Consider the following 24,703-nt stretch of genomic DNA (forward strand, 5'->3'; position numbering starts at 1 on the left):
TCCTCCTAAGGTAGTGTGAGTTTTAAACAAAAGAATCAGTCCAATGCCTGCCATGCAGTATGGAATTAATACTTGTAAGCTTTTAGTAAAGGTCACACCAGTATTGTACTATACCAGAATATGCCATTTTTTAAATAGAGGTTGATGCATTGGGGGACCATGGTTTGTTAATATCACATTTTAGTTTGAATTGAATCTTGATATTTTCTTATACTCTAATATAATAAGACTCCTAATCCTTCCCCAAAGTGTCATATGTACACAGTTCAGAATTTCAAAGGACATTTATCAGATGTGCTAGAGATATAAAAATCACCTTTTCTCCCTGTTCCCTGAGTGATGGAAATAAAATGGGCTCAGAGAAGCTTAGTGAAATTGTAAGTGTCATGACTCAGAACTGATCCAAACCTGAGGAATGACCCAAACATGTGAGGTCACTACTGGGGCCTCCTGGGTCCCATCTTTCTGCAGATAACCACAGATTTCTACTTTCACTTGGCAACACAATTTGCAGATAAAACAATGTGTTACCATCTTCTTCCCTTTACCATATTGTTGATTCTTAATTCATTAATTCAGTTATTCATTCACTCATTTATTTGTCAAACATGGCTTGTGTGTTTACTGTGGGCCAGACAATGTGTGGAGCATTGGATATATAAACATAAATCACACTCCCTGCCTTACCACAGTTCGTAGTGTAGAGTGAGAGAGACACTATTGTAAACCAGTGTGATAATTGCTATTAATGTAATAAAATCATATTCAAGATGACAAGGTGGCCCAAATAAAGGAGTGTTCAACTTTGAGGAGGGCAAGTTAGAGCTAACTTAATTGTCATTAGAGTTTCTCAAGTAAGGTAAGGTTGTAATTGAAGAATCTTGCCAGGGGGGAAAAAAGTTGTAGGAAGAGGAAAATGAATGTATGCAGTCACAGAGGTGTGAACCAGCCTACTGTGATTAGGAAAGGCAATTAAATCAGTAGATAAGAGGTTTTGGCCCCTCTCCAGCTGGACCAGGATCAGGGGAGGGGTTACAAAAGAGTTAAGCAGGTGGGAGTAAGGGTGGGATGGGGGTGGCCAAAGGCCAGGGGACCATCCACCGCTTCCTGGGAGGGCTGTGCCTGTAGTGGGTTTGTTAGTGGGCAGGGCAGGGCAGGGCAGGTCAGCCCAGCCTCCTGTCTCCGCTTCCGTCTTCCATCTCCCAACGTGCTCATCCTGGCTGCCACGGAACCCTCTCCACTTAATAGCATGGAGCCCTGGCTACCATCTGGGACGGCGTGGAGTCTGCCGGCACACCGCCCATTAAGGTGCTAGGCTGCAGGAGCTGGCAGCCCTTGCTCAAAGCCTGGTGTTCCTTGCACAGTTGATGATCTTTCTTATTTGCATCATCCATCCCATATTCTGTGGACATCTGGGCAGTCAAGTTGAGTAGTGTTACACTTGTGAATGGTACTGGTATTTCAGTTACAACTGGATTAGCCTCCCCTTGTGACAAGCTAATGTCCCAATCCTTTGTAGGCATGAACCTAAAATGTGTGGGGACCATACTTCAAAGAGGAATCCTTATCTTGATGCTGTGCTGTTTTCCTTGCTGGGCCATCTTTCTCAATACTGACAGTATCTTCCTGCTCTTAAGCGGATCCTGACATCACCAGGATGGCCCAAATTTATCTGATGATTTTCATTCTTGCTCTTCCAGCAGCATTCCTGTTCTGGCTGCAGAGGAGATATTTACAAAAGTCAGGGCCTCAACTTGCCTTAAGTTATCACTGGAGTCACAGAGAATGCAGTCTATGTGGGCCTTAATGCACTCTTGCTTGTAGACTGTGGAACTTAGAGGGTTAGAATCTGCCTGGGCCAACACCACTTCCCAGTTCTTCCTTTCTGCACTTCTTTTCCTCTACATGTGGTGGAAAAACAAATTCATATCAATACTTGGGGAGGTTGGACTAGGGACTTTTCCCAGGAGTGGGGCTCCTACATCCAGCTGGCTATCCCAGTATGCTCATGGTATATATTGAGTGACAGACTGTTTTAATTGGAACCCTTCTTGCAGGACTGATTAATGTGACAGAACTTGAAGCTCAGGGCATCATCATCTGTGAACTGGCCTTTGTAGTCTACATGGTTGCCCCCTGGCTTTGGTGTGGCAGCCTGTGTACGAGTGGGTAATGCTGTGGGAACAAGGAATCATGAGCAGGCTTGGTGTTCCCACTTTACCGTTCTCCTGTGTGCCAGTGTGTGTACACTTGCAGCAAGTGTTTTACTGTTGTTTTGAAGGGTGTGGTTGCCTATGTATTTACCATTGACAACGATATTATTTCCCTTTGTGAGCCAAGTGATGCCTGTTTTTGCTCCTCTTCATCTATTTGATGCACTTGCAGGTACCTTTGGTGGAGTCGTGAGAGGCACAGGAAAATGGAAGATTGGTGCTATCTTGACTGCCATTGGTTATGGGAAAACCTTTTTTGTTTTCCCATGGGAGTATCTCTGATGTTTGCTGCTAAACTTGGGATAATAGGACTCTGGTCTGGATTGAGCATGTCTTTCAAAACCTTTTCTCTTTAGTGTACATCTTGAGAATAAACTAGAGTAGAGTTGCAGAGCAGGCACAGGTTTGAGCTAGTCTAAAAGGGTACAAAGAGACTATAGCTACCCCAACAGAGCTACCTATCCCAGAAAGAGAAGTAACCGATGGAGTGATTTTGCCTGATATTGTCAGACCAGAGTGCCAGATCATACAACTGATGGAAGAAAACACCCAATATGCAGTGCCCTCTGTTGGGGATGTTTTGACATTGAGACAGTTGATTTTCTATTGTGGAATAGCTTTAGCTGTTGCTATTGCTATCCTTTTAGCAGGAATTTTAATAACAGTTTTCAATGACTATAGTTAAAGTAGAAAAACTATCACCAGCCTTCAACTAGAAATGGTAATTATATGCCTTATATTAAGCATGGAAGGCGACCTTGTTATTTGGACAGTGGTTTTACTCTCAACTCTGGGTGGAAAGGTGATGTCTCCATGGCTATTCTGAGAAACTGTGTTATTTTAATGGAAATCAAGAAAGGAGGTATAACTTTAAGCAAACTTTTGTCTGTTAACTGTAACATAATTTCTAAGTATGTAAATTTGATTTTTCCTGCTGTAAGTGTTCTTTATTCTTTTTTTTTTTCTTCTTTTTTTGGAGACAGAGTCTCACTCTGTTGCCCAGGCTGGAGTGCAGTGGCCTAATCTTGGCTCACTGCAAGCTCCACCTCCCAGGTTCAGGCCATTCTTCTGCTTCAGCCTCCCGAGTAGCTGGGACTACAAGCGCCTACCACCATGGCCAGCTAATTTTTGTATTTTTAGTAGAGACGGGGTGTCACCTTGTTAGCCAGGATGGTCTTGATCTCCTGACCTCATGATCCACCCGCCTCGGCCTCCCAGAGTGCTGGGATTACAGGCGTGAGCCACTGCACCCGGCCTATTCTTTCTTATGTTGAATATCTTTCTTCTTCCAGGAAAATGGTTCATTGTCCTATAAACTGTTATTGGTGACCTAGTTTTCTTTCATTTCTCTTAATGTGCTTAATCTTGTCACTGAGTATATATTAAGTACCTGTTCAAGTCCTGTCTAGGATATTGCCATACAAGCTTTTACAAAACAAACACCTTAAAATGAAAGAGAGAGAGAGAGAGAGACAGACAGAGAGAGAGAGAGAGAGAGAGAAGACTTGGGGATGGGGCAAAGTAGGGGCCAATGAAGGGGTAAGATTGTGTTGAAGGAAATATTGAACTTGAGATAGGGTCTAATATACTCAGGTTTGCATTTTAAAGATATCATCCTGGTTGCAGCATTCGGAGGGAACAACTGAGGGGACAGAAGATAGGGTAGAACCACATCAACATGCCATGAGGAGGCTGCTGCAAAGGCCCAAATACAAGTTTCTAAGGAGCTGATTTGAGACCATAGCAATGAGATTGAATCAAGGAAAGTGGATTTAACATTTAGGAGGTAAAGTCTACTGGGCATTATTACTACATTAGAAGAGTCAGGGAGAGGAAGGAATCTTGTGGGGAGGGAGACTTTCCCTACTCTGACAGGATGTAGAAATTGGGGGCAAAATTTACCATGGAAATAGATCTTATGTAAAATTACATCGACCTGTTATTCTGACTGATAACTCTCAGCCCAGTGCTTTTTAAAAAATTTTTTTATCTATTTATTATTTATTTTGAGACCAGATTATGACTCTGGCTGATTTTCGTATTTTTGGTAGAAATGGAGTTTGCCATGTTGCCCAGGCTCGTCTGGAACTCCTGGGCTAAAGCAATCTATCCACCTTGGCCTCCCAAAGTGCTTGGATTACAGGCGTGAGCCACTGCACACTGCTAGCCCAGTACTTTTTTGACAAAAAGGCAGTGCCTCAATAGCCAGCTGGAATCAGAACCCTTTAGGAAATCAGTTTCCTGAATACTGAAAAATTTCCAATGGCTTAGACTGGAAAAGCTAAGTAATGAAATGCTGATGGTATAAGAGTGTGGTGAAACTTATTCCCAAGCATAGTACCAGTTGTGAAATCCTGTCTCTCATAGAGATGACTAACAAGTGAGGGTGTCAAAGTCACATGGCAGAAGTCATTTCAAGTCATGTCAAATGGTCTAGTGATGACATAATCATTTAAGAAATCAACAAATTCTATCAATGCTGGATGAGATGCCATATTTGGGATGAGTGCAGCAAACAAGGTAAGCTTTCTTAGAAATAGGGATGCTGTCTTAAAAAATAGCATGTACTTTTAATTTACTTGACAGTATTTAAAACTATCATCAATAGCTTAGTAGATACCAGACAAGGTGTAAAATGTGTGATATAATTTCACTTAATTCTCAAATCAACTGTATAAGGCAGATATTGTTGTTATCCCATTTTACAGAGGCTTAGCAAAGTTGAACAATTTTGTTGTGGTTATTTGGTTCCACAAAGATTAGACCCCAGGTTTAGTCTTACAACTGTCAGTATACCCATTAACATGACTGGGAATAAGCTGAAAATCTTTTTTATTTTTATTTTTTGCCCAAGTCTCTAGATAAAACAAGGAATAACACTTTTCTTAAGACTAATACTTCTTTTAAAAAATTATTTTTTTATTTTACTTTTAAGTTCTGAAGACTAATACTTATTTTTTAAAAATCAGATGTCTAGGATATTTGGACATTCTTCTGTAGGTGGTCGATTTATCAAATCTCATGTTATCAAATTAAGGTATGTAAATTTGGTTTATAATTTCAAGTTAATACTGTTAAGATGAGGTATTTGATGAACCTAATTGCTTAGCTGCCCTGAGCAAGTCTTTACAGCAACACAGAGATTTCATAAATCTTGAGCAGCCCAAGGTTTCCTACTTATTTCCCAATCACAGTAGAAAGTCGTAAGGTGCTTTGTGACAAGAAAATCTGAGCTATTGGATAGAAAAAGAGGAAATAAACACAAGAAACAGGGGAATGACACAGTTAACATTCCTTCTTCCCCCCGTCTCTTAAGCTAGGGGCTAAGTAGAACTTAACGTCTTTTTCATTTTCCTCATTTTAAGCCTACTCCACCATAAGACAATGACTTTCTCCACAGTAAAGTTTTTCTTTCATGACAGTGCATGTTTATTGTTAGTTTAAAATGGCTTTTCATGTCTTTCCTTTTTCTCTTGCACTTCTTTCTTTCATACCTTCTTGACTTTTTCCTTTCTCCTTTCCACTTTTCTCTCCTCCCTCTCTCCTTCTTTCCCTTTCTCCTTTTCTTCCTTTCTTCTTTTCTTTTATCTCTCAAATTAAATTCATTCTCAAAAGATTTCTTGAGGCTTTTTAACCCTGCACATCACAATATAAATTTATATATTTGAACTGTTTATCAAACCATTCTCTTTTATAACTGCTTTCTTTAATCATTTATCTATTAACAGACCACCAGACCCCAAAATGTCAGTGCTTTAATATAGTAAAGGTTTATTTCCTTTTTATGGTACAGTCCAAAGAGTCAGAAGTTGGGGCAAGGGTGTGGGTGCCAATCAAGATTATGAAATGAAATTGCCCACTGGATCTTCTGCATCTGGTTGGCAGACAAGGGAAGAGTGAGAGCAAGGAAAATGCTATGAGAGGTTTTATTAGAAGCCAGACCTGGAAGTGGGGGACATTATTTCTTTCCATATCTCATTGGCCAGATTCATTAGAAAGTTTCAGTAAACCTCAGGAAAACCCAGGAAATGGAATCCACCTCTGTGCTCAGGAGCAAAGGAAACTAGGTTTGGTAAACAAAAGGATCCTCCCTGTCACACCACTTCTAAAGAATAATGACATTAGTTACAGCTTTTGCTCAAAATGCCTTAAAAAGCAAGCCTTTTAAGTATGTATAAAGCATGATTTCACGAACATCTCCTCCCGCAAATCCCTCTAAACTATAAGCTAAGTAAGGACAGTGAACAACTGTTTTCAGGTAGGTATTTTATCCAGTATTTCTAGAATGTTGTCTTTATTTCTTCTACAGTGCTTCCAACACTTCCTGGTTATTATACACTCATTTTTAATCTCTGTATCTAGAGATAATTTAAAAATCTGGTATGCACATGTATCATGCGTTATGTTTTTTAAGTTTAATGTGAGTCCTAATAAGTTAAAGTCATTAATGATTAGATAAATGGCATTTTTTATCTGCTTTTTTGTTCTTCAGTCCAGATGAACAAGGTGTGGACATTCTTACAGTGCTCATATTTCGATACCCATCTACTGATAGTGCTGAACAAATCAAGAAAAAAATTGAAAAGGCTTTATATCAAAGTTTGAAGACCAAACAATTGTCTTTGACCATAAACAAACCATCATTTAGACTCACACGTAAGTCTTTTATTTTTATTTACCACTTTTGTGGTTCCCTCCTCTTACAACCCTCTTTAATTTTTGTAAGCTATATATATATATATATATATATATTTATTTATTTATTTATTTATTTTTTGTAAGATATATATATATATATAATCTTAGCATGGAATAAAACTAAAATAAAATTCCACTATGAGGCAAAATTTAGTATTACAACTTTTTCTTTTTTCATATTTTACTAGGGCTTTTGATAAGATTTCTAAACTTTTTTCCATATCATATGTTATTGGGTCCTTACAAAAGTTCCAAAGGGTAAGTATTACTTTCGCCATTTTACAGGTAAAGAAGCTGAGACTCAAGGAAGATGTGAGACATGGGATTAGCAAACCTTGGGGCTAGAATTAGACACAGGTATTGTGACTCACAGAGGTCTTTACAGATCATTTCTGGGGGTTATTTTTTACAGTATCAAAGAAAGACATCTTCCTGAAGGTTTACCCCTGTAGGAAGAGCCAGTGACATGAACTGTAAAGAGGTTCTCTAGCTTGTTTCCAACTTAAAACTATTTTTCATCACTTCCTTATTTATTGCTCATGAATTGAAATAGGAAAGTTCTTGTTTTGTTTTCCTTCCAAAGCGGAAGAAAAGGAAGTTCAAAAAGTTTAGGAAACTAAAATTCAAACTACCTTACAGCTAGTTGGAACCCGAGCTGATTTCTATGCCAATATGTAATTGAAGGTAGTAAAATAATGTGTTTCAAATAAAATTTTAAATGTCAAGGGAAGGAACTGTGTCTTTTTATTTTCTTTCTCCTCCCTCAAACATTAGCATACATGTCACATGTGATAGATGTTCCAGCTCCATTCATTGCTTCTTGTTATGTATTTCCAAGTTTAGTTATTTCTAATTTAATACCAAAAAAGATGGGAGAGGGGCTTGTATTTTGGACCCAAAAGACTTCTCCCTTCCCAATAGTCATGTATTTATTTAGGAAACAAGTTATCTAAAGTTAATTCTTTTGTTGTTAGAAATCAGGAAAGTTCTTTAAATCTATTTTGAGATAGAATCCCCAAAAATATTGTTACATTCTCAAGAAGTAATTAGAAATAAGGGAGAGTATGGTATCCACCTTGATTGTTAATCAATTATATTCCAAAGTAAAACAAAGCATTTTCCAGCATTCTATAAATGGAAATCTCAATTCCTGATGATATAACTGTGCCTAAGCCACAATCATATATCCTAAAGTAAAATATCCATTACAAAAGTGACATTATATTATGTTTACTGAGTTGTTACAGCTGTAGAGTTTCTTATTGTACAATTTATTTAAAAAAATTTGGCATTGTTGGTTACATACAATGATTTTTTATGATACAAGTTGTTTTAATACCAAAATAACTAAATTCTCTGACCATGCTCAATAATGAAGATTTAACTGTGTATGTTTTCTTCTGCCACATACACGTATTTTGTTAAATAAAGAGACATATCCATGAAACCTCTAGTAGGAATTGGGGCTCGCATCCCTTTTTGGGGAGAAGTCAGTGTTTCTGATAAAATCACTGTAATTCTCCATGTTCTCACTGACAAACAGAAAACCAATCACTAACCCAACAAACATCTAATGTAGCTGAGTTATAATGAACATGAATGAATAAATTTGAAGGGAAAAAAGATGTCACAGAAGGGAAACATAAAATGAAGTGAAAGTTTGTGTATGGCTGGAGTCTCTGGACTGGTTGTATGTGAAAGAACTTCATGCCTCTAGTGCCTGTGCCTGAGCCACAACCATCCAAGCCATTCACAAGAGAGAATCCTCAGGGAGACAAGGTTATCAACCTGCATTGACTAAATTCCTAGTCTGTTAGATCAGGGCCTTGAAATTGGGCCCTCAGGGGTCTGTGATGCATTTAACTCCATAGAGCTACCATTTCAGACTGGCCATTAGGAATATGCCTAAACGATATAGGTTGGTAAACACCAATTGTGATGGGAATTGGAGGTTGCTGCCTCAGATTATACTGGAGCCCCCAAAGAAAGCAGTCAGGGACATTTATCTTTATTTATTATTTCCTAATTTCCTAATTTCTGTTTCTTTTTCCTGAGCAAAATCAGGAAATAAAATGCTCTCTGATTTAATTTTAAAGTAAATTACACAATTTGGACCAAAAATAAAATCAGAGTAAAGGGTTATTTATATATTACTTGATTATGAAAAATCTCATGTTCTCTTGAAATATGTATGCTTTAGATAATTTGCATTTCTATTAATGACCAGTTGAACAATGCAACATGAAAATGGGAATATATTCTTCTGCCAACTAATTCATGTTTTGCTTATTCCAGCTATTGACAGCAAAAAGATGAGGAATCTTCTCAACAGTCGTAAGTTCCAAAACCCACAATTAACTGTTTATTTCACAGTTAAAGATCATGAAAAAAGTTACAGAAAAGTTAGCAGTAAAGTTTACCAAGCTTTTTAAGACTCATTTTATATTTTTGTAAACCGAACACTTGGTCTTTTTATTATTTTTAGCATTTAAGTATTTAAATTTATAAATTTATACCAAATACAATTCTAAGTTTATATGACCTGCGAAATGTGGTTAAAAACACCTTACATAATTTTCTGGATATTATATTATATTCATTATAAATAACTTTTAATATTATCTAACAATTCAAGAGAGTGTTTTAAACTGGTAACATTTAGGTTTTAATTTTTGTTTAATTTGCTTGCATTTTTATTGAAATATCTGTTATGTACATTCTCTTCCTCTTCCTGCCCTGCACCCCACATTCCAGCATTGGTACATAGTTAAGTTCTATTGTGGACAAACATGCCCATTAAAAATACTGTAACACTTTAAGTTCTCTTTTAAGATTGACTTGAAATCTAGTCAATTGAGGGTTTGAAATCAGGGAAGAAGAGTTTTTTTTTAAACTAGCCTTTCAAGTTTCAAAAGACCAAAAAGGTCAATAGTGTTTAAATCTGTTAAAATACAGAGCTTTGCAAACACAATAAATTGATTCTCTTTAGTCATTAGTTAAGGGAAAATCATGACCTACAGTTAGTATTGGGCTCTCTCTCAGTAATAAGGATACTGCTACTAGTTTTGGTGTGGATCCTCCTAATTTTGTATCCCACTCTGTCACTTACCAGCTGGGTGAACGCCAGCAATGTTCCCTCTTCAAGGCTTAATTTTCTCATCTAAAAGGTATGTTTCTATAAATACATCTAAAACATACAGCAGAGGATCTATACATTTTTTGTGCTCAATGAATTAACTATATATGCTTTATAAGGAGAGATAGAAGTTAATTCCTGGACTGAATGCCTTAAAATGTTAGCAAACATTTCTTCTGAACCTCAGTAGGATCAGCAAGACCTGTATCAAATAAGCTCAAAGGCTGAGTGCTATGAATGGTTCACATGGTAGCAGGGACAAAGGATTGTCTATAACCAAAGCAAATCAGAATATACTTTTTTCCTCCTTTTTATGAATATGAATGATCATGTATTTCTGTGGCAGGCTGTGGAATAAGGATGACATCTTCAAACATGCCATTACCAGCATCCTCTTCTACTCAAAGAATTGTCCAAGGAAGGGAAACAGCTATGGAAGGGGAATGGCCATGGCAGGCCAGCCTCCAGCTCATAGGGTCAGGCCATCAGTGTGGAGCCAGCCTCATCAGTAACACATGGCTGCTCACAGCAGCTCACTGCTTTTGGAAGTAAGTTAACCAAGGCTGCTGTGAGCCTTCTTTTCACAGTCCTCATCTGCCACTGATTTAGCACATCAGAAGAGTCCAGTCTTGCCAGTTTAACCTTTGCTCCATTCGGGGTAGACCCAGCTGTCCCCTAAATGGATTATGCTTCCCATATGCCCTATCTATGATGGTTGGTTTTTGTCATTTGTAGTTCTTATAGATTTTCCTCTATCATCATGACCCTAGTGCTGTCTTTCCTATTATATATTATATAAAATAATATGTAGATTATTTTAGTGTGAAGACTATTACACGTGTAACAAGTTTAATCTCTTTTACATACTCAAGAAGAAAGTCAGCTACTTTTGTTTTATTTTTTTCCAATTAATCCCTCTAACTTCCCACTGTCAGCATTGCCATCACTTTACAAATAAGAAAAGAATCGTAGGTATCCCTCTTGAAGTTCTCTCTTCTCATTGCATTCTCTAGGAACCTTGCAGGCCTGTATGGTCCAGAAAAGTGTGTGGAAGGTGGGAGAGACCTGCTACCTTGTCTTACTCCCCTCACAGTATTCAAGACTGGTTATGTACAGCCCAGCAAAATCTCTCTGTTTGGGCTTTCATGGTTGTACCTCTTAAAACTCAGCTGTGTTACTTCATGTACACAGACATACATAGACACCCTGCTGCCTCATGAGGTCAGGAACACACCATCTTTCTTCTCTGAGGTTTTACCATCATGGTACAGAAGCTTTTCCTTTTAAACTCTCAAAGACGAAACTCTAAATAAAGACCCTTTGCCTGGCCAGTGGCACTACTTCTGCACCCTGCACCTTATTAAAGGAGCCTATCCCTGGTGATTCTCAGAGGTGCTTTATCATTCTTCTAAGGGTAACATCCCAGATGGTTCCAAGATGCTAAGGTGATTATCTGTTGCTTTTTCGCAGAAGAGAAGAGAAAAGGGACTCACTTATATATGTGTATTTACAACTCCCGAAATAACTGGCATTATGCCTTATGGGCAAATCTGAGTCCCACTCACTTGTGAAGGTTTTCTAATTTTTTCATATTCACACAGTCCTCCAATCTTTGCACTTCTGTTTTTGTGAGAGTGTCTTCCATTTTAGTTTATAACTGATCTCTCTTTATGTAAATTAAAAATAAACAAATCCAGAATTCCAACTTAATATTTAGTGAAGAATACAGGCTGTGGCGATTGAAATACTTGTTTCAGCAGGTCCAGTGCAGGCTCTGGGTACTCACAGACCTACATGGGAATTGGCCATTGAGCTTGATGAAGTAGAGATTACTGGTGACCTTGATAAAAGAAGTTTTTCTAATGTGATAGGGATGGGAATGATTCAATAGAAAATGGAAGGAGGATTAGATGCAGTAAGTTTTAAAACTGCTTTTAAGAAGTTTTTAAACGAAAGGGATCAGACCAAATTTGACAGTTGAGGGAAGTTGTGAAGTTAAAAGAAAGATTTTTAAAAATATGGGAGACACATTATAGCATATTTTATGCTGATAATAATAATCCGAAAGAGTTGGGTAAAGTGATGATCCTAGAGAAAAAAAAGTGCAATTTAGAAGTGATATATTAATAATTTCATGTAATCACACAATGCGGTATACTGTTGTGAAGGAAAACTACGTGGTACTTTGAAGACAATATTGCATTATTCACATCTTTAGTTTTTTTTTTTTTTGGGATGAAGTCTCACTCTTTTGCCCAGGCCAGAGTACAGTGGCGCTATCTCAGCTCACTGCAAGCTCTGCCTCCCGGGTTCAAGCCATTCTCCTGCCTCAGCCTCCCGAGCAGCTGGGACTACAGGCGCCCGCCACCGCGCCCAGCTAATTTTTTTATTTTTAGTACTGACGGGGTTTCACCGTGTTAACCAGGATGGTCTCGATCTCCTGACCTCATGATCCGCCCGCCTCGGCCTCCTATAGTGCTGGGATTACAGGCATGAACCACTGCGCCCAGCCTAAGTTTTGTTTTGTTTTGTTTTTGTTTTTTTGTTTGTTTGTTTTTTGTTTTTGTTTTTTTATTATACTTTAAGTTTTAGGGTACATGTGCACATTGTGCAGGTTAGTTACATATGTATACATGTGCCATGCTGGTGCGCTGCACCTACTAACTCGTCATCTAGCATTAGGTATATCTCCCAATGCTATCCCTCCCACCTCCCCCCACCCCACCACAGTCCCCAGAGTGTGATATTCTCCTTCCTGTGTCCATGTGATCTCATTGTTCAATTCCCACCTATGAGTGAGAATATGCGGTGTTTGGTTTTTCGTTCTTGCGATAGTTTACTGAGAATGATGATTTCCAATTTCATCCATGTCCCTACAAAGGACATGAACTCATCATTTTTTATGGCTGCATAGTATTCCATAGTGTATATGTGCCACATTTTCTTAATCCAGTCTATCATTGTTGGACATTTGGGTTGGTTCCAAGTCTTTGCTATTGTGAATAATGCCGCAATAAACATACGTGTGCATGTGTCTTTATAGCAGCATGATTTATAGTCATTTGGGTATATACCCAGTAATGGGATGGCTGGGTCAAATGGTATTTCTAGTTCTAGATCCCTGAGGAATCGCCACACTGACTTCCACAATGGTTGAACTAGTTTACAGTCCCACCAACAGTGTAAAAGTCTTCCTATTTCTCCACATCCTCTCCAGCACCTGTTGTTTCCTAACTTTCTAATGATTGCCATTCTAACTGGTGTGAGATGGTATCTCATTGTGGTTTTGATTTGCATTTCTCTGATGGCCAGTGATGATGAGCATTTTTTCATGTGTTTTTTGGCTGCATAAATGTCTTCTTTTGAGAAATGTCTGTTCATGTCCTTCGCCCACTTTTTGATGGGGTTGTTTGTTTTTTTCTTGTAAATTTGTTTGAGTTCATTGTAGATTCTGGATATTAGCCCTTTGTCAAATGAGTAGCTTGCGAAAATTTTCTCCCATTTTGTAGGTTGCCTGTTCACTCTGATGGTAGTTTCTTTTGCTGTGCAGAAGCTCTTTAGTTTAATTAGATCCCATTTGTCAATTTTGTCTTTTGTTGCCATTGCTTTTGGTGTTTTGGACATGACGTCCTTGCCCATGCCTATGTCCTGAATGGTAATGCCTAGGTTTTCTTCTAGGGTTTTTATGGTTTTAGGTCTAACGTTTAAATCTTTAATCCATCTTGAATTGATTTTTGTATAAGGTGTAAGGAAGGGATCCAGTTTCAGCTTCCTACTTATGGCTAGCCAGTTTTCCCAGCACCATTTATTAAATAGGGAATCCTTTCCCCATTGCTTGTTTTTCTCAGGTTTGTCAAAGATCAGATAGTTGTAGGTATGCGGCGTTATTTCTGAGGGCTCTGTTCTGTTCCATTGATCTATATCTCTGTTTTGGTACCAGTACCATGCTGTTTTGGTTACTGTAGCCTTGTAGTATAGTTTGAAGTCAGGTAGTGTGATTCCTCCAGCTTTGTTCTTTTGGCTTAGGATTGACTTGGCAATGTGGGCTCTTTTTTGGTTCCATATGAACTTTAAAGTAGTTTTTTCCAATTCTGTGAAGAAAGTCATTGGTAGCTTGATGGGGATGGCATTGAATCTGTAAATTACCTTGGGCAGTATGGCCATTTTCATGATATTGATTCTTCCTACCCATGAGCATGGAATGTTCTTCCATTTGTTTGTATCCTCTTTTATTTCCTTGAGCAGTGGTTTGTAGTTCTCCTTGAAGAGGTCCTTCACATCCCTTGTAAGTTGGATACCTAGGTATTTTATTCTCTTTGAAGCAATTGTGAATGGGAGTTCACTCATGATTTGGCTCTCTGTTTGTCTGTTGTTGGTGTATAAGAATGCTTGTGATTTTTGCACATTGATTTTGTATCCTGAGACTTTGCTGAAGTTGCTTATCAGCTTAAGGAGATTTTGGGCTGAGACAATGGGGTTTTCTAGATATACAATCATGTCATCTGCAAACAGGGACAATTTGACTTCCTCTTTTCCTAATTGAATACCCTTTATTTCCTTCTCCTGCCTGATTGCCCTGGCCAGAACTTCCAACACTATGTTGAATAGGAGTGGTGAGAGAGGGCATCCCTGTCTTGTGCCAGTTTTCAAAGGGAATGCTTCCAGTTTTTGCCCATTCAGTATGATATTGGCTGTGGGTTTGTCATAGATAGCTTTTATTGTTTTGAAATACGTCCCATCAATACCTAATTTATTGAGACTTTTTAGCATGAAGGGTTGTTGAATTTTGTCAAAGGCTTTTTCTGCATCTATTGAGATAATCATGTGGTTTTTGTCTTTGGCTCTGTTTATATGCTGGATTACATTTATTGATTTGCGTATATTGAACCAGCCTTGCATCCCAGGGATGAAGCCCACTTGATCATGGTGGATAAGCTTTTTGATGTGCTGCTGGATTCGGTTTGCCAGTATTTTATTGAGGATTTTTGCATCAATGTTCATCAAGGATATTGGTCTAAAATTCTCTTTTTTGGTTGTGTCTCTGCCAGGCTTTGGTATCAGGATGATGCTGGCCTCATAAAACGAGTTAGAGAGGATTCCCTCTTTTTCTATTGATTGGAATAGTTTCAGAAGGAATGGTACCAGTTCCTCCTTGTACCTCTGGTAGAATTCGGCTGTGAATCCACCTGGTCCTGGACTCTTTTTGGTTGGTAAACTATTGATTATTGCCACAATTTCAGCTCCTGTTATTGGTCTATTCAGAGATTCAACTTCTTCCTGGTTTAGTCTTGGGAGAGTGTATGTGTCGAGGAATGTATCCATTTCTTCTAGATTTTCTAGTTTATTTGCGTAGAAGTGTTTGTAGTATTCTCTGATGGTAGTTTGTATTTCTGTGGGATCGGTGGTGATATCCCCTTTATCATTTTTTTATTGCGTCTATTTGATTCTTCTCTCTTTTTTTCTTTATTAGTCTTGCTAGCGGTCTATCAATTTTGTTGATCCTTTCAAAAAACCAGCTCCTGGATTCATTGATTTTTTGAAGGGTTTTTTCTGTCTCTATTTCCTTCAGTTCTGCTCTGATTTTAGTTATTTCTTGCCTTCTGCTAGCTTTTGAATGTGTTTGCTCTTGCTTTTCTAGTTCTTTTAATTGTGATGTTAGGGTGTCAATTTTGGATCTTTCCTGCTTTCTCTTGTGGGCATTTAGTGCTATAAATTTCCCTCTACACACTGCTTTGAATGCGTCCCAGAGATTCTGGTATGTGGTGTCTTTGTTCTCGTTGGTTTCAAAGAACATCTTTATTTCTGCCTTCATTTCGTTATGTATCCAGTAGTCATTCAGGAGCAGGTTGTTCAGTTTCCATGTAGTTGAGCGGCTTTGAGTGGGATTCTTAATCCTGAGTTCTAGTTTGATTGCACTGTGGTCTGAGAGATAGTTTGTTATAATTTCTGTTCTTTTACATTTGCTGAGGAGTGCTTTACTTCCAAGTGTGTGGTCAATTTTGGAATAGGTGTGGTGTGGTGCTGAAAAAAATGTATATTCTGTTGATTTGGGGTGAAGAGTTCTGTAGATGTCTATTAGGTCCGCTTGGTGCAGAGCTGAGTTCAATTCCTGGGTATCCTTGTTGACTTTCTGTCTCGTTGACTAATGTTGACAGTGGGGTGTTAAAGTCTCCCATTATTATTGTGTGGGAGTCCAAGTCTCTTCATAGGTCACTCAGGACTTGCTTTATGAATCTGGGTGCTCCTGTATTGGGTGCATATATATTTAGGATAGTTAGCTCTTCTTGTTGAATTGATCCCTTTACCATTATGTAATGGCCTTCTTTGTCTCTTTTGATCTTTGTTGGTTTAAAGTCTGTTTTATCAGAGACTAGGATTGCAACCCCTGCCTTTTTTTGTTTTCCATTTGCTTGGTAGATCTTCCTCCATCCTTTTATTTTGAGCCTATGTGTGTCTCTGCACGTGAGATGGGTTTCCTGAATACAGCACACTGATGGATCTTGACTCTTTATCCAATTTGCCAGTCTGTGTCTTTTAATTGGAGAATTTAGTCCATTTACATTTAAAGTTAATATTGTTATGTGTGAATTTGATCCTGTCATTATGATGTTAGCTGGTGATTTTGCTCGTTAGTTGATGCAGTTTCTTCCTAGTCTCGATGGTCTTTACATTTTGGCATGATTTTGCAGCGGCTGGTACTGGTTGTTCCTTTCCATGTTTAGCGCTTCCTTCAGTAGCTCTTTTAGGGCAGGCCTGGTGGTGACAAAATCTCTCAGCATTTGCTTGTCTGTGAAGTATTTTATTTCTCCTTCACTTATGAAGCTTAGTTTGGCTGGATATGAAATTCTGGGTTGAAAGTTCTTTTCTTTAAGAATGTTGAATATTGGCCCCCACTCTCTTCTGGCTTGTAGGGTTTCTGCCGAGAGATCTGCTGTTAGTCTGATGGGCTTCCCTTTGAGGGTAACCCGACCTTTCTCTCTGGCTGCCCTTAACATTTTTTCCTTCTTTTCAACTTTGGTGAATCTGACAATTATGTGTCTTGGAGTTGCTCTTCTCGAGGAGTATCTTTGTGGCATTCTCTGTATTTCCTGAATCTGAACATTGGCCTGCCTTGCTAGATTGGGGAAGTTCTCCTGGATAATATCCTGCAGAGTGTTTTTCAACTTGGTTCTATTCTCCCCATCACTTTCAGGTACACCAATCAGACGTAGATTTGGTCTTTTCACATAGTCCCATATTTCTTGGAGGCTTTGCTCATTTCTTTTTATTCTTTTTTCTCTAAACTTCCCTTCTCACTTCATTTCATTCATTTCATCTTCCATTGCTGACACCCTTTCTTCCAGTTGATCGCATCGGCTCCTGAGGCTTCTGCATTCTTCACGTAGTTCTCGAGACTTGGTTTTCAGCTCCATCAGCTCCTTTAAGCACTTCTCTGTATTGGTTATTCTAGTTATACATTCTTCTAAATTTTTTTCAAAGTTTTCAACTTCTTTGCCTTTGGTTTGAATGTCCTCCCGTAGCTGAGAGTAATTTGGTCCTCTGAAGCGTTCTTCTCTCAGCTTGTCAAAGTCATTCTCCATCCAGCTTTGTTCCGTTGCTGGTGAGGAACTGCATTCCTTTGGAGGAGGAGAGGCGCTCTGCGTTTTAGAGTTTCCAGTTTTTCTGTTCTGTTTTTTCCCCATCTTTGTGGTTTTATCTACTTTTGGTCTTTGATGATGGTGATGTACAGGTGGGTTTTCGGTGTGCATGTCCTTTCTGTTTGTTAGTTTTCCTTCTAACAGACAGGACCCTCAGCTGCAGGTCTGTTGGAATACCCTGCCTTGTGAGGTGTCAGTGTGCCCCTGCTGGGGGGTGCCTCCCAGTTAGGCTGCTCGGGGGTCAGGGGTCAGGGACCCACTTGAGGAGGCAGTCTGCGGGTTCTCAGATCTCCAGCTGCCTGCTGGGAGCACCACTGCTCTCTTCAAAGCTGTCAGACAGGGACATTTAAGTCTGCAGAGGTTACTGCTGTCTTTTTGTTTGTCTGCGCCCTGCCCCCAGAGGGGGAGCCTACAGTGGCAGGCAGGCCTCCTTGAGCTGTGGTGGGCTCCACCCAGTTCGAGCTTCCAGGCTGCTTTGTTTACCTAAGCAAGCCTGGGCAATGGCGGGCGCCCCTCCCCCAGCCTTGCTGCCGCCTTGCAGTTTGATCTCAGACTGCTGTGCTAGCAATCAGCGAGACTCCGTGGGCGTAGGACCCTCCGAACCAGGTGTGGGATATAGTCTCGTGGTGCGCTGTTTTTTAAGCCGGTCTGAAAAGCGCAATATTCGGGTGGGAGTGACCCGATTTTCCAGGGGCGTCTGCCACCCCTTTCTTTGACTCGGAAAGGGAGCTCCCTGACCCCTTGCGCTTCCCAGGTCAGGCAATGCCTCGCCCTGCTTCAGCTTGCGCACGGTGCGCGCACCCACTGGCCTGCGCCCACTGTCTGGCACTCCCTAGTGAGATGCACCCAGTACCTCAGATGGAAATGCAGAAATCACCCGTCTTCTGTGTCGCTCACGCTGGTAGCTGTAGACCGGAGCTCTTCCTGTTTGGCCATCTTGGCTCCTCCCTCAGCCTAAGTTTTTATAAATTTATTTTTTCTGCAGAAATAATGTATTTTCAAAATCATATTTAAGACAAACCTTAAAACTTTTATGTCTATGAAAAATGATTACAGTCTTTGTGAAACAGTGTGAGTGGGGAAAACATTCTTGAAAGGATGGAAAGAGACCTGGACCATCTCCTTTTGGCACTAACCAGCAGAGTGTCACTTACCTGCACAAATCACCGAACTTCTGGGTCTTAATTTTCGTATTCATAGAACATGTTAAATTGGCCTATCACGTGAGGCTTCCTTTCTTATTGACAATGCATAAAGAAATGGGATAATTTTTATTCTCTATCTGATTCATTTGTAAACTCCTTAAAGCCTGAAGTCATATATGTCTTTGTATCTCTGAGAATTCTAGTATCTAGTGTCTAGTTTTCAAATGGATGCTTCAGTTAGTCCTAAGATTTCTGGTTTGAATAAAATCTTATCTTAATCTCTAAAGAAGTGAAATAGATGAGAGCAGAACCCCTCCCATTTCCCTGCTCTTTTTTTTTTTTTTTTTTTTTTTGAGACAGAGTCTTGCTCTGTCACCCAGGCTGGAGTATGATGGTGCGATCTTGGCTTAATGCAACCTCCACCTCCCGGGTTCAACAAGCGATTCTCCTGCCTCAGCCTCCTGAGTAGTTGGTACTACAGACACACACTGCCACACCCAGCTAATTTTTGTATTTTTAGTAGAGACGGGGTTTCACCATATTGGTCAGGCTGGTCTTGAACTCCTGACCTCATGATCCACCCGCCTTGGCCTCCCAAAGTGCTGGGATTACAGGCATGAGCCACCACACCTGGCCTCTGTCTGCTCATTTTTAGGGCAGTGCAGCGCTTAGGAAACCACTGATCTTTCAGGTTTTTTTTTTTTAATTACATTTAAAGGTTGATGATTCACCAACATAGTAATCCTTTCTTCAACCATAGAATTTCAAGTTACTATATATTTCCAGTCACCCAGGATGTGGATAACTTTAAAAAGAAGGAACCAGGCTTTGGAGGACCATGAGGAAGTAAAGACATAATAGGACTAGCTAGAATTTGCTGGTGATATAAACCTTATGGGAAAGAAAAGCATCTATGGGAGAGAAAAGCATCTATGTGAAAGGAGAACTGAAAGTCTAGTAAGAGGGACTGACCAGGCCAGATCCATGGGCGGTAGGAGCTGACTTTGAGTTAGGATTAATTAGCCCTTGTATATCAGGGAGGGATATGGGCGTAGGGTGGAGAAAAAACCATGTGTATACATGAAGGTTTGCAAAGCAGACAAATTACACTTCACTTCAACGATCACAGTAAAACCAGTAAAATAAGAACCAAAAAGTGAGTCATAAAATAAGAATCGGTGGAAGATGTGACATGGAGAGAAAATGCCTCTTACTACGTATATTATCCAAAACAAATCAAAATTAATTTCTACACAGTTTGTTGAAATTAAGGAAAAAAGAACCTGAAGAGTTCCTAGCAAGCAAGAACTTTAAAAATTGGAAATTAATCAGTTATTAATTATTTGTACATAATTAATTGTAATAATTTTTAAAACAATTTTTTTCCTATTATGTTATCAACTACAAACTTTCTCACCAAAAGAATGTTTCAGGAGCATAATACTGACAGTTGGGAAGAAATACAGTCTCAGTCGTTTTTTACAGAATTAAGTCAAGCATCACAAGCATTACTTCTTAATTTTTTGCAGAAATAAAGACCCAACTCAATGGATTGCTACTTTTGGTGCAACTATAACACCACCCGCAGTGAAACGAAATGTGAGGAAAATTATTCTTCATGAGAATTACCACAGAGAAACAAATGAAAATGACATTGCTTTGGTTCAGCTCTCTACTGGAGTTGAGTTTTCAAATATAGTCCAGAGAGTTTGCCTCCCAGACTCATCTATAAAGTTGCCACCTAAAACAAGTGTGTTCGTCACAGGATTTGGATCCATTGTAGATGATGGTGAGCAGTTTCAACCTAATTTTCTTAGCACAAGAATGTCTTGAGATCAAACGAGCTATCTATCTTAAGGAGTCCCTCTTAAGCTTTTAATAAAAGTAATGGTCTTTCCAGTATGTGTGGCCTTGGGCAGAACAGGAGACTGTGGGTTAAAAAGTAAAAATCAGGTCCTGTATTTGAGTTTACAATTGGAGCAGTGGTGGCCGGGTGTCGTGGCTCACACCTGTAATCCCGGCACTTTGGGAGGCCAAGGCTGGCAGATCACCTGAGGTCAGGAGTTCAAGACACACCTGGCCAACATGGTGAAACCCCATCTCTACTAAAATACAAAAAAAATTAGCTGGGCATGGTGGTGTGCACCTGTAATCCCAGCTACTTGGGTGGCTGAGGCAGGAGAATTGCTTGAGTCTAGGAGGCAGAGGTTGCAATGAGCTGAGATCGAAACACTGCACTCCTACCTTGGTGACAGAGCTAGACTCCGTCTCCAAAAGAAAAAAAAAAGAAAAAAAAGAAAAGAAATCTCCTCAACTGCTCAACTAGAGCGGTGGGAAAAAAAAAAAAAGTCAGGGAGAGAGACTAATATAGAAGGAAAAGAAACAACTGCATCACGTGATATAAGAAGGGACAGAACCCTACGGGAGTGCAAGGCAGTAAGTAATCACAAATTTTGTCTTTCCTAGATATAAATATGTTACATATACTTTAAATCACGCATACTTTATTTTAATCAGCATACAATTTAAATCGCAATGTAATGATAGCTTTTTCCTTTGTTTAATAATTTCTCATTGTATGAGAATTTATGATGATCATAAACATTAAAATGGGTTGTAAATATTTTGAGCATTTTTTTTGCTTAGTCAATAAAATCTGTATCTTTTTCCTGTGTCCAACCTGCTAGGGGTGTTAAAAGACATCAAGTCTAGTAATTGTATAAATTAAACACCAGAACTTAAGATTTCTAGGTACTAGTGCACTCTACTTAAAAGAGAAAGATCAGGCCAGCGGTGATGGCTCAAGCCTGTAATCCCAACACTTTGAGAGGCCGAGTCAGGCGGATCATGAGGTCAGGAGATGAAGACCATCCTGGCCAATATGGTGAAACTCCGTCTCTACTAAAAATACAAAAAAAATTAACTGGGCATGGTGGTGCAGGCCTGTAGTCCCGGCTACTTGGGAGGCTAAGGCAGGAGAATTGCTTGAACCTGGGAGGTGGAGGTTACAGTGAGCCCAGACTGCGCCATTGCACTGCAGCCTGGTGACAGAGCAAGACTCCATCTCAAAACAAACAAAAACAAAAACAAAAAACAAAAAAAAAGAGAGAGAAAGATTAACTGAATGTTTTAATGAGAAATAAGAAATACTTAAGTTTCCGCCATCAGTTGGTGCGGCCCATGGTGAGCTCATCATGGCGATTGAAGTTGGAGAGAGAACCTGTAGAGTACATGAACTTACCTGTTTTAGAAAATTATCTCCAGAGGCAGTTGGGTTTTTGTCAGCTGTTGGGGTGTTTATTATCCTGATGCTGCTGCTTTTTCTCTATATTAATAAGCAGTTCTGTTTTGAAAATGTTGGAGGGCTTCCAGATCTTGGTTCGGAATACAGTACAAGGAACAATTCACAAGATAAAATTTGTCTGTGACTCCCAAATGAGCGTGTCAGAAATGTCGTGTAGTGAAAGTACATCTGCATGTCAGTCTCTTGAAGACGGCTCAGTTCCAGAAATTCTCATTAGCCTGCTTTATAATGCCACAAATGGAAGACTATCAGCAGAAGTGATAAAAGGCAGCCACTTAAAAAATTGGGCAGCAAACAGACCACCCAATACATATGTTAAGTTAACTCTACTGAAATCCACGGATCAAGAGATGTCCGAATGCAAGATATCCATCCGCAGAGGGCAGCCAAATCCAGTATACAAGGAAACTTTTGTTTTTCAAGTGACCCTATTTCAGCTTTCTCATGTGACACTCATGCTGTCTGTGTATAACAAAAGCAGCATGAGAAGAAAGATGATAGGCTGGATTTATTTAGGTCTCAACAGCTCTGGAGAAGAACTCAATCACTGGACTGAAATGAAAGAGTCAAAAGGACGGCAAGTACGTAGATGGCAGGCGTTGCTAGAGTCATGATGAATAGAATAAGCAAACAGTTACCATCCAATGCAGCATATTTCTAATTACAACATTACCGTTTCTACCAAGTCGCCATTGGAAAAGCTGTTCCTTGAAGAATCATATTCAACCTTTTACCAAAATGCTTTAAGTTCTATGGAAAGAACATCTAATACTGACATAAATGAAGAAAATATATGTATCTGATAGAGCTTGTTTGGGAAACTGAGAAACGTACATTATCATTGTTAAACTAACAGTCCTCCAGAAATTTAATAAGATGTTTTTGATTTGAAGTTAATTTTAATTTAGCAAAAAAGCCGGTAATTTTATGAAAAATCAAAATTATAAGTGATTTTAAAAACCAGAATTTTAGTCACAATATAATTTTAATATCACTCTATGTATTATTTATAAAATATAGTTTGGCCAGTCCCTGGTGTTTGTAATGTTCTTTAATATGAAAAAGTAGTCCTCCAACCCTATCGTAAGTCATATCTAATGGCGAAGGGTTTCAGTCACATTGAAAATTGTTTTATTTCAGACATGTTCCTTTTGTGCACTTAAGTTTCATTGTGCCTCAGTTCCTCTCTATAGCACTAAATCTAAGTGCAGACAAGCATTCGTTTTCATACAGGAATGTTTTTAATATGTTAATTTTTTTAAAAGTTCATTTTTCATTTGCCTCTGCTTTTGGCTGATCCAAAGAGACAAAGTCACTGTACTGGTCCCTTGCAAGTCTTTAGACAGGTTGTACTGTAGAACTATGTAACTTTCTGTTGAAAGCACTTCCTGTATTCTTGTATTCCAATGTAGGAAGCTAGTAGAGCAGGACTTTACTTTAAAATTTCTTTCAGTGATTGACTCTTCAAAAATTGCAGTAATGTGAAAATACATTTTTTTTACAAACTGAAAACACAGCAGATAAGCTGTAGAAAATGAAAAACAATTCAATTTTAATTTTCTGCTGAATATTTAGTAACCAACACTGCGTAAAGCAGGTAGCATCCAAAATAAGAAACTGTTCTCTCTCTAAATCTTCACTCTTACTTCAATTTATATTTGTGATATAAAGACTATGCAGTTCTCAGTTTAAATCGGAACATCATGTTAAAAACAGTTCTGAGATTCCTTATGAAGTTTCCAGTGACTTGTGACTAGACTTTATGAAATTTACAGATAAAGTTCTTCAACATGATGTTATCTTGTGCCTTTCATGTAAGTTAAATTTGCTCATATGGCTTGAAAGTTGTATTTGCAAAATTAAGCCTTCAATTTTTATAAATGCAACGACTCCTCAGAACAGTGTCGCAAGATCTTTATTTCCTCCGAAGTATGTAAAAGTTGTATGATGTGCTAATTTTTTAAATGGCAAGTCACTTTCATTTGTTTTTATATTTAGAAACTCTAATTAATCAGGAATATTATAAGCTGTTTTCTTTATAATTTTGCTTCTTACCTAATGTATCATTTTATGCATATACTTTATTAAATAGAGTATGTTTTATATATATTAAAAATAGTTTCTTTTTTCTCCTTCTCATTTCTAGTTAAAATAGACAAAAACATACTATTTACCAGTTACTAAAAAGCAGTATATCATTGCTCCTAGTCCCAACTAAGTACTATATATTATTATAAACTAGAACTTGTTATTACCATAATAACAAAACAATGCATAGGTGTTACTTCAGCTTGGCTATACTGAAAGGCCTTAAAAGAAATCCAAAAAGACCGTGAAATTCTGTATTTTTTCATTTAAAAAAGGCAGCTCTATGCATTCATACACATGAATTATAAGAAAAAATACAAAAGCTATACTGGATGACATGAGGTTTGAGAATGTGTTTTACAGGGCTGCATTAAAGGGAAAAATTCATCTTTTATTGTTACATCAATGAGCTTTCTCCAGGATTTTTACAATAAACGAGTAAGAATTAGAACCTGAAAAAAAAAAAAGAGATACTTATGTTT

General features: G+C 38.6%; 2 protein-coding genes across 2 annotated transcripts in view; both read left to right on the forward strand.

Moving 5' to 3' along the window:
- The window catches only part of TMPRSS11F (transmembrane serine protease 11F), a 140,965-nt gene that overhangs the window by 106,737 nt on the left and 9,525 nt on the right, over positions 1–24,703 (forward strand). The window contains exons 5-9 of the mRNA XM_054683055.2: positions 5,183–5,250; positions 6,706–6,869; positions 9,207–9,245; positions 10,394–10,595; positions 20,359–20,618. Coding sequence (XP_054539030.1) covers positions 5,183–5,250; positions 6,706–6,869; positions 9,207–9,245; positions 10,394–10,595; positions 20,359–20,618 — 733 coding nt within the window. The remainder of the gene's footprint in view (positions 1–5,182; positions 5,251–6,705; positions 6,870–9,206; positions 9,246–10,393; positions 10,596–20,358; positions 20,619–24,703) is intronic.
- Positions 22,184–22,747, forward strand: LOC471222 (putative synaptotagmin-14-like protein). Its single transcript, XM_054683057.1, has one exon. It carries the CDS (start codon positions 22,184–22,186, stop codon positions 22,745–22,747), a length of 564 nt encoding a protein of 187 aa, XP_054539032.1.

Source organism: Pan troglodytes, chromosome 3 (genome assembly GCF_028858775.2).
Source record: "Pan troglodytes isolate AG18354 chromosome 3, NHGRI_mPanTro3-v2.0_pri, whole genome shotgun sequence".
In the NCBI taxonomy this organism is placed as follows: domain Eukaryota; kingdom Metazoa; phylum Chordata; class Mammalia; order Primates; family Hominidae; genus Pan; species Pan troglodytes.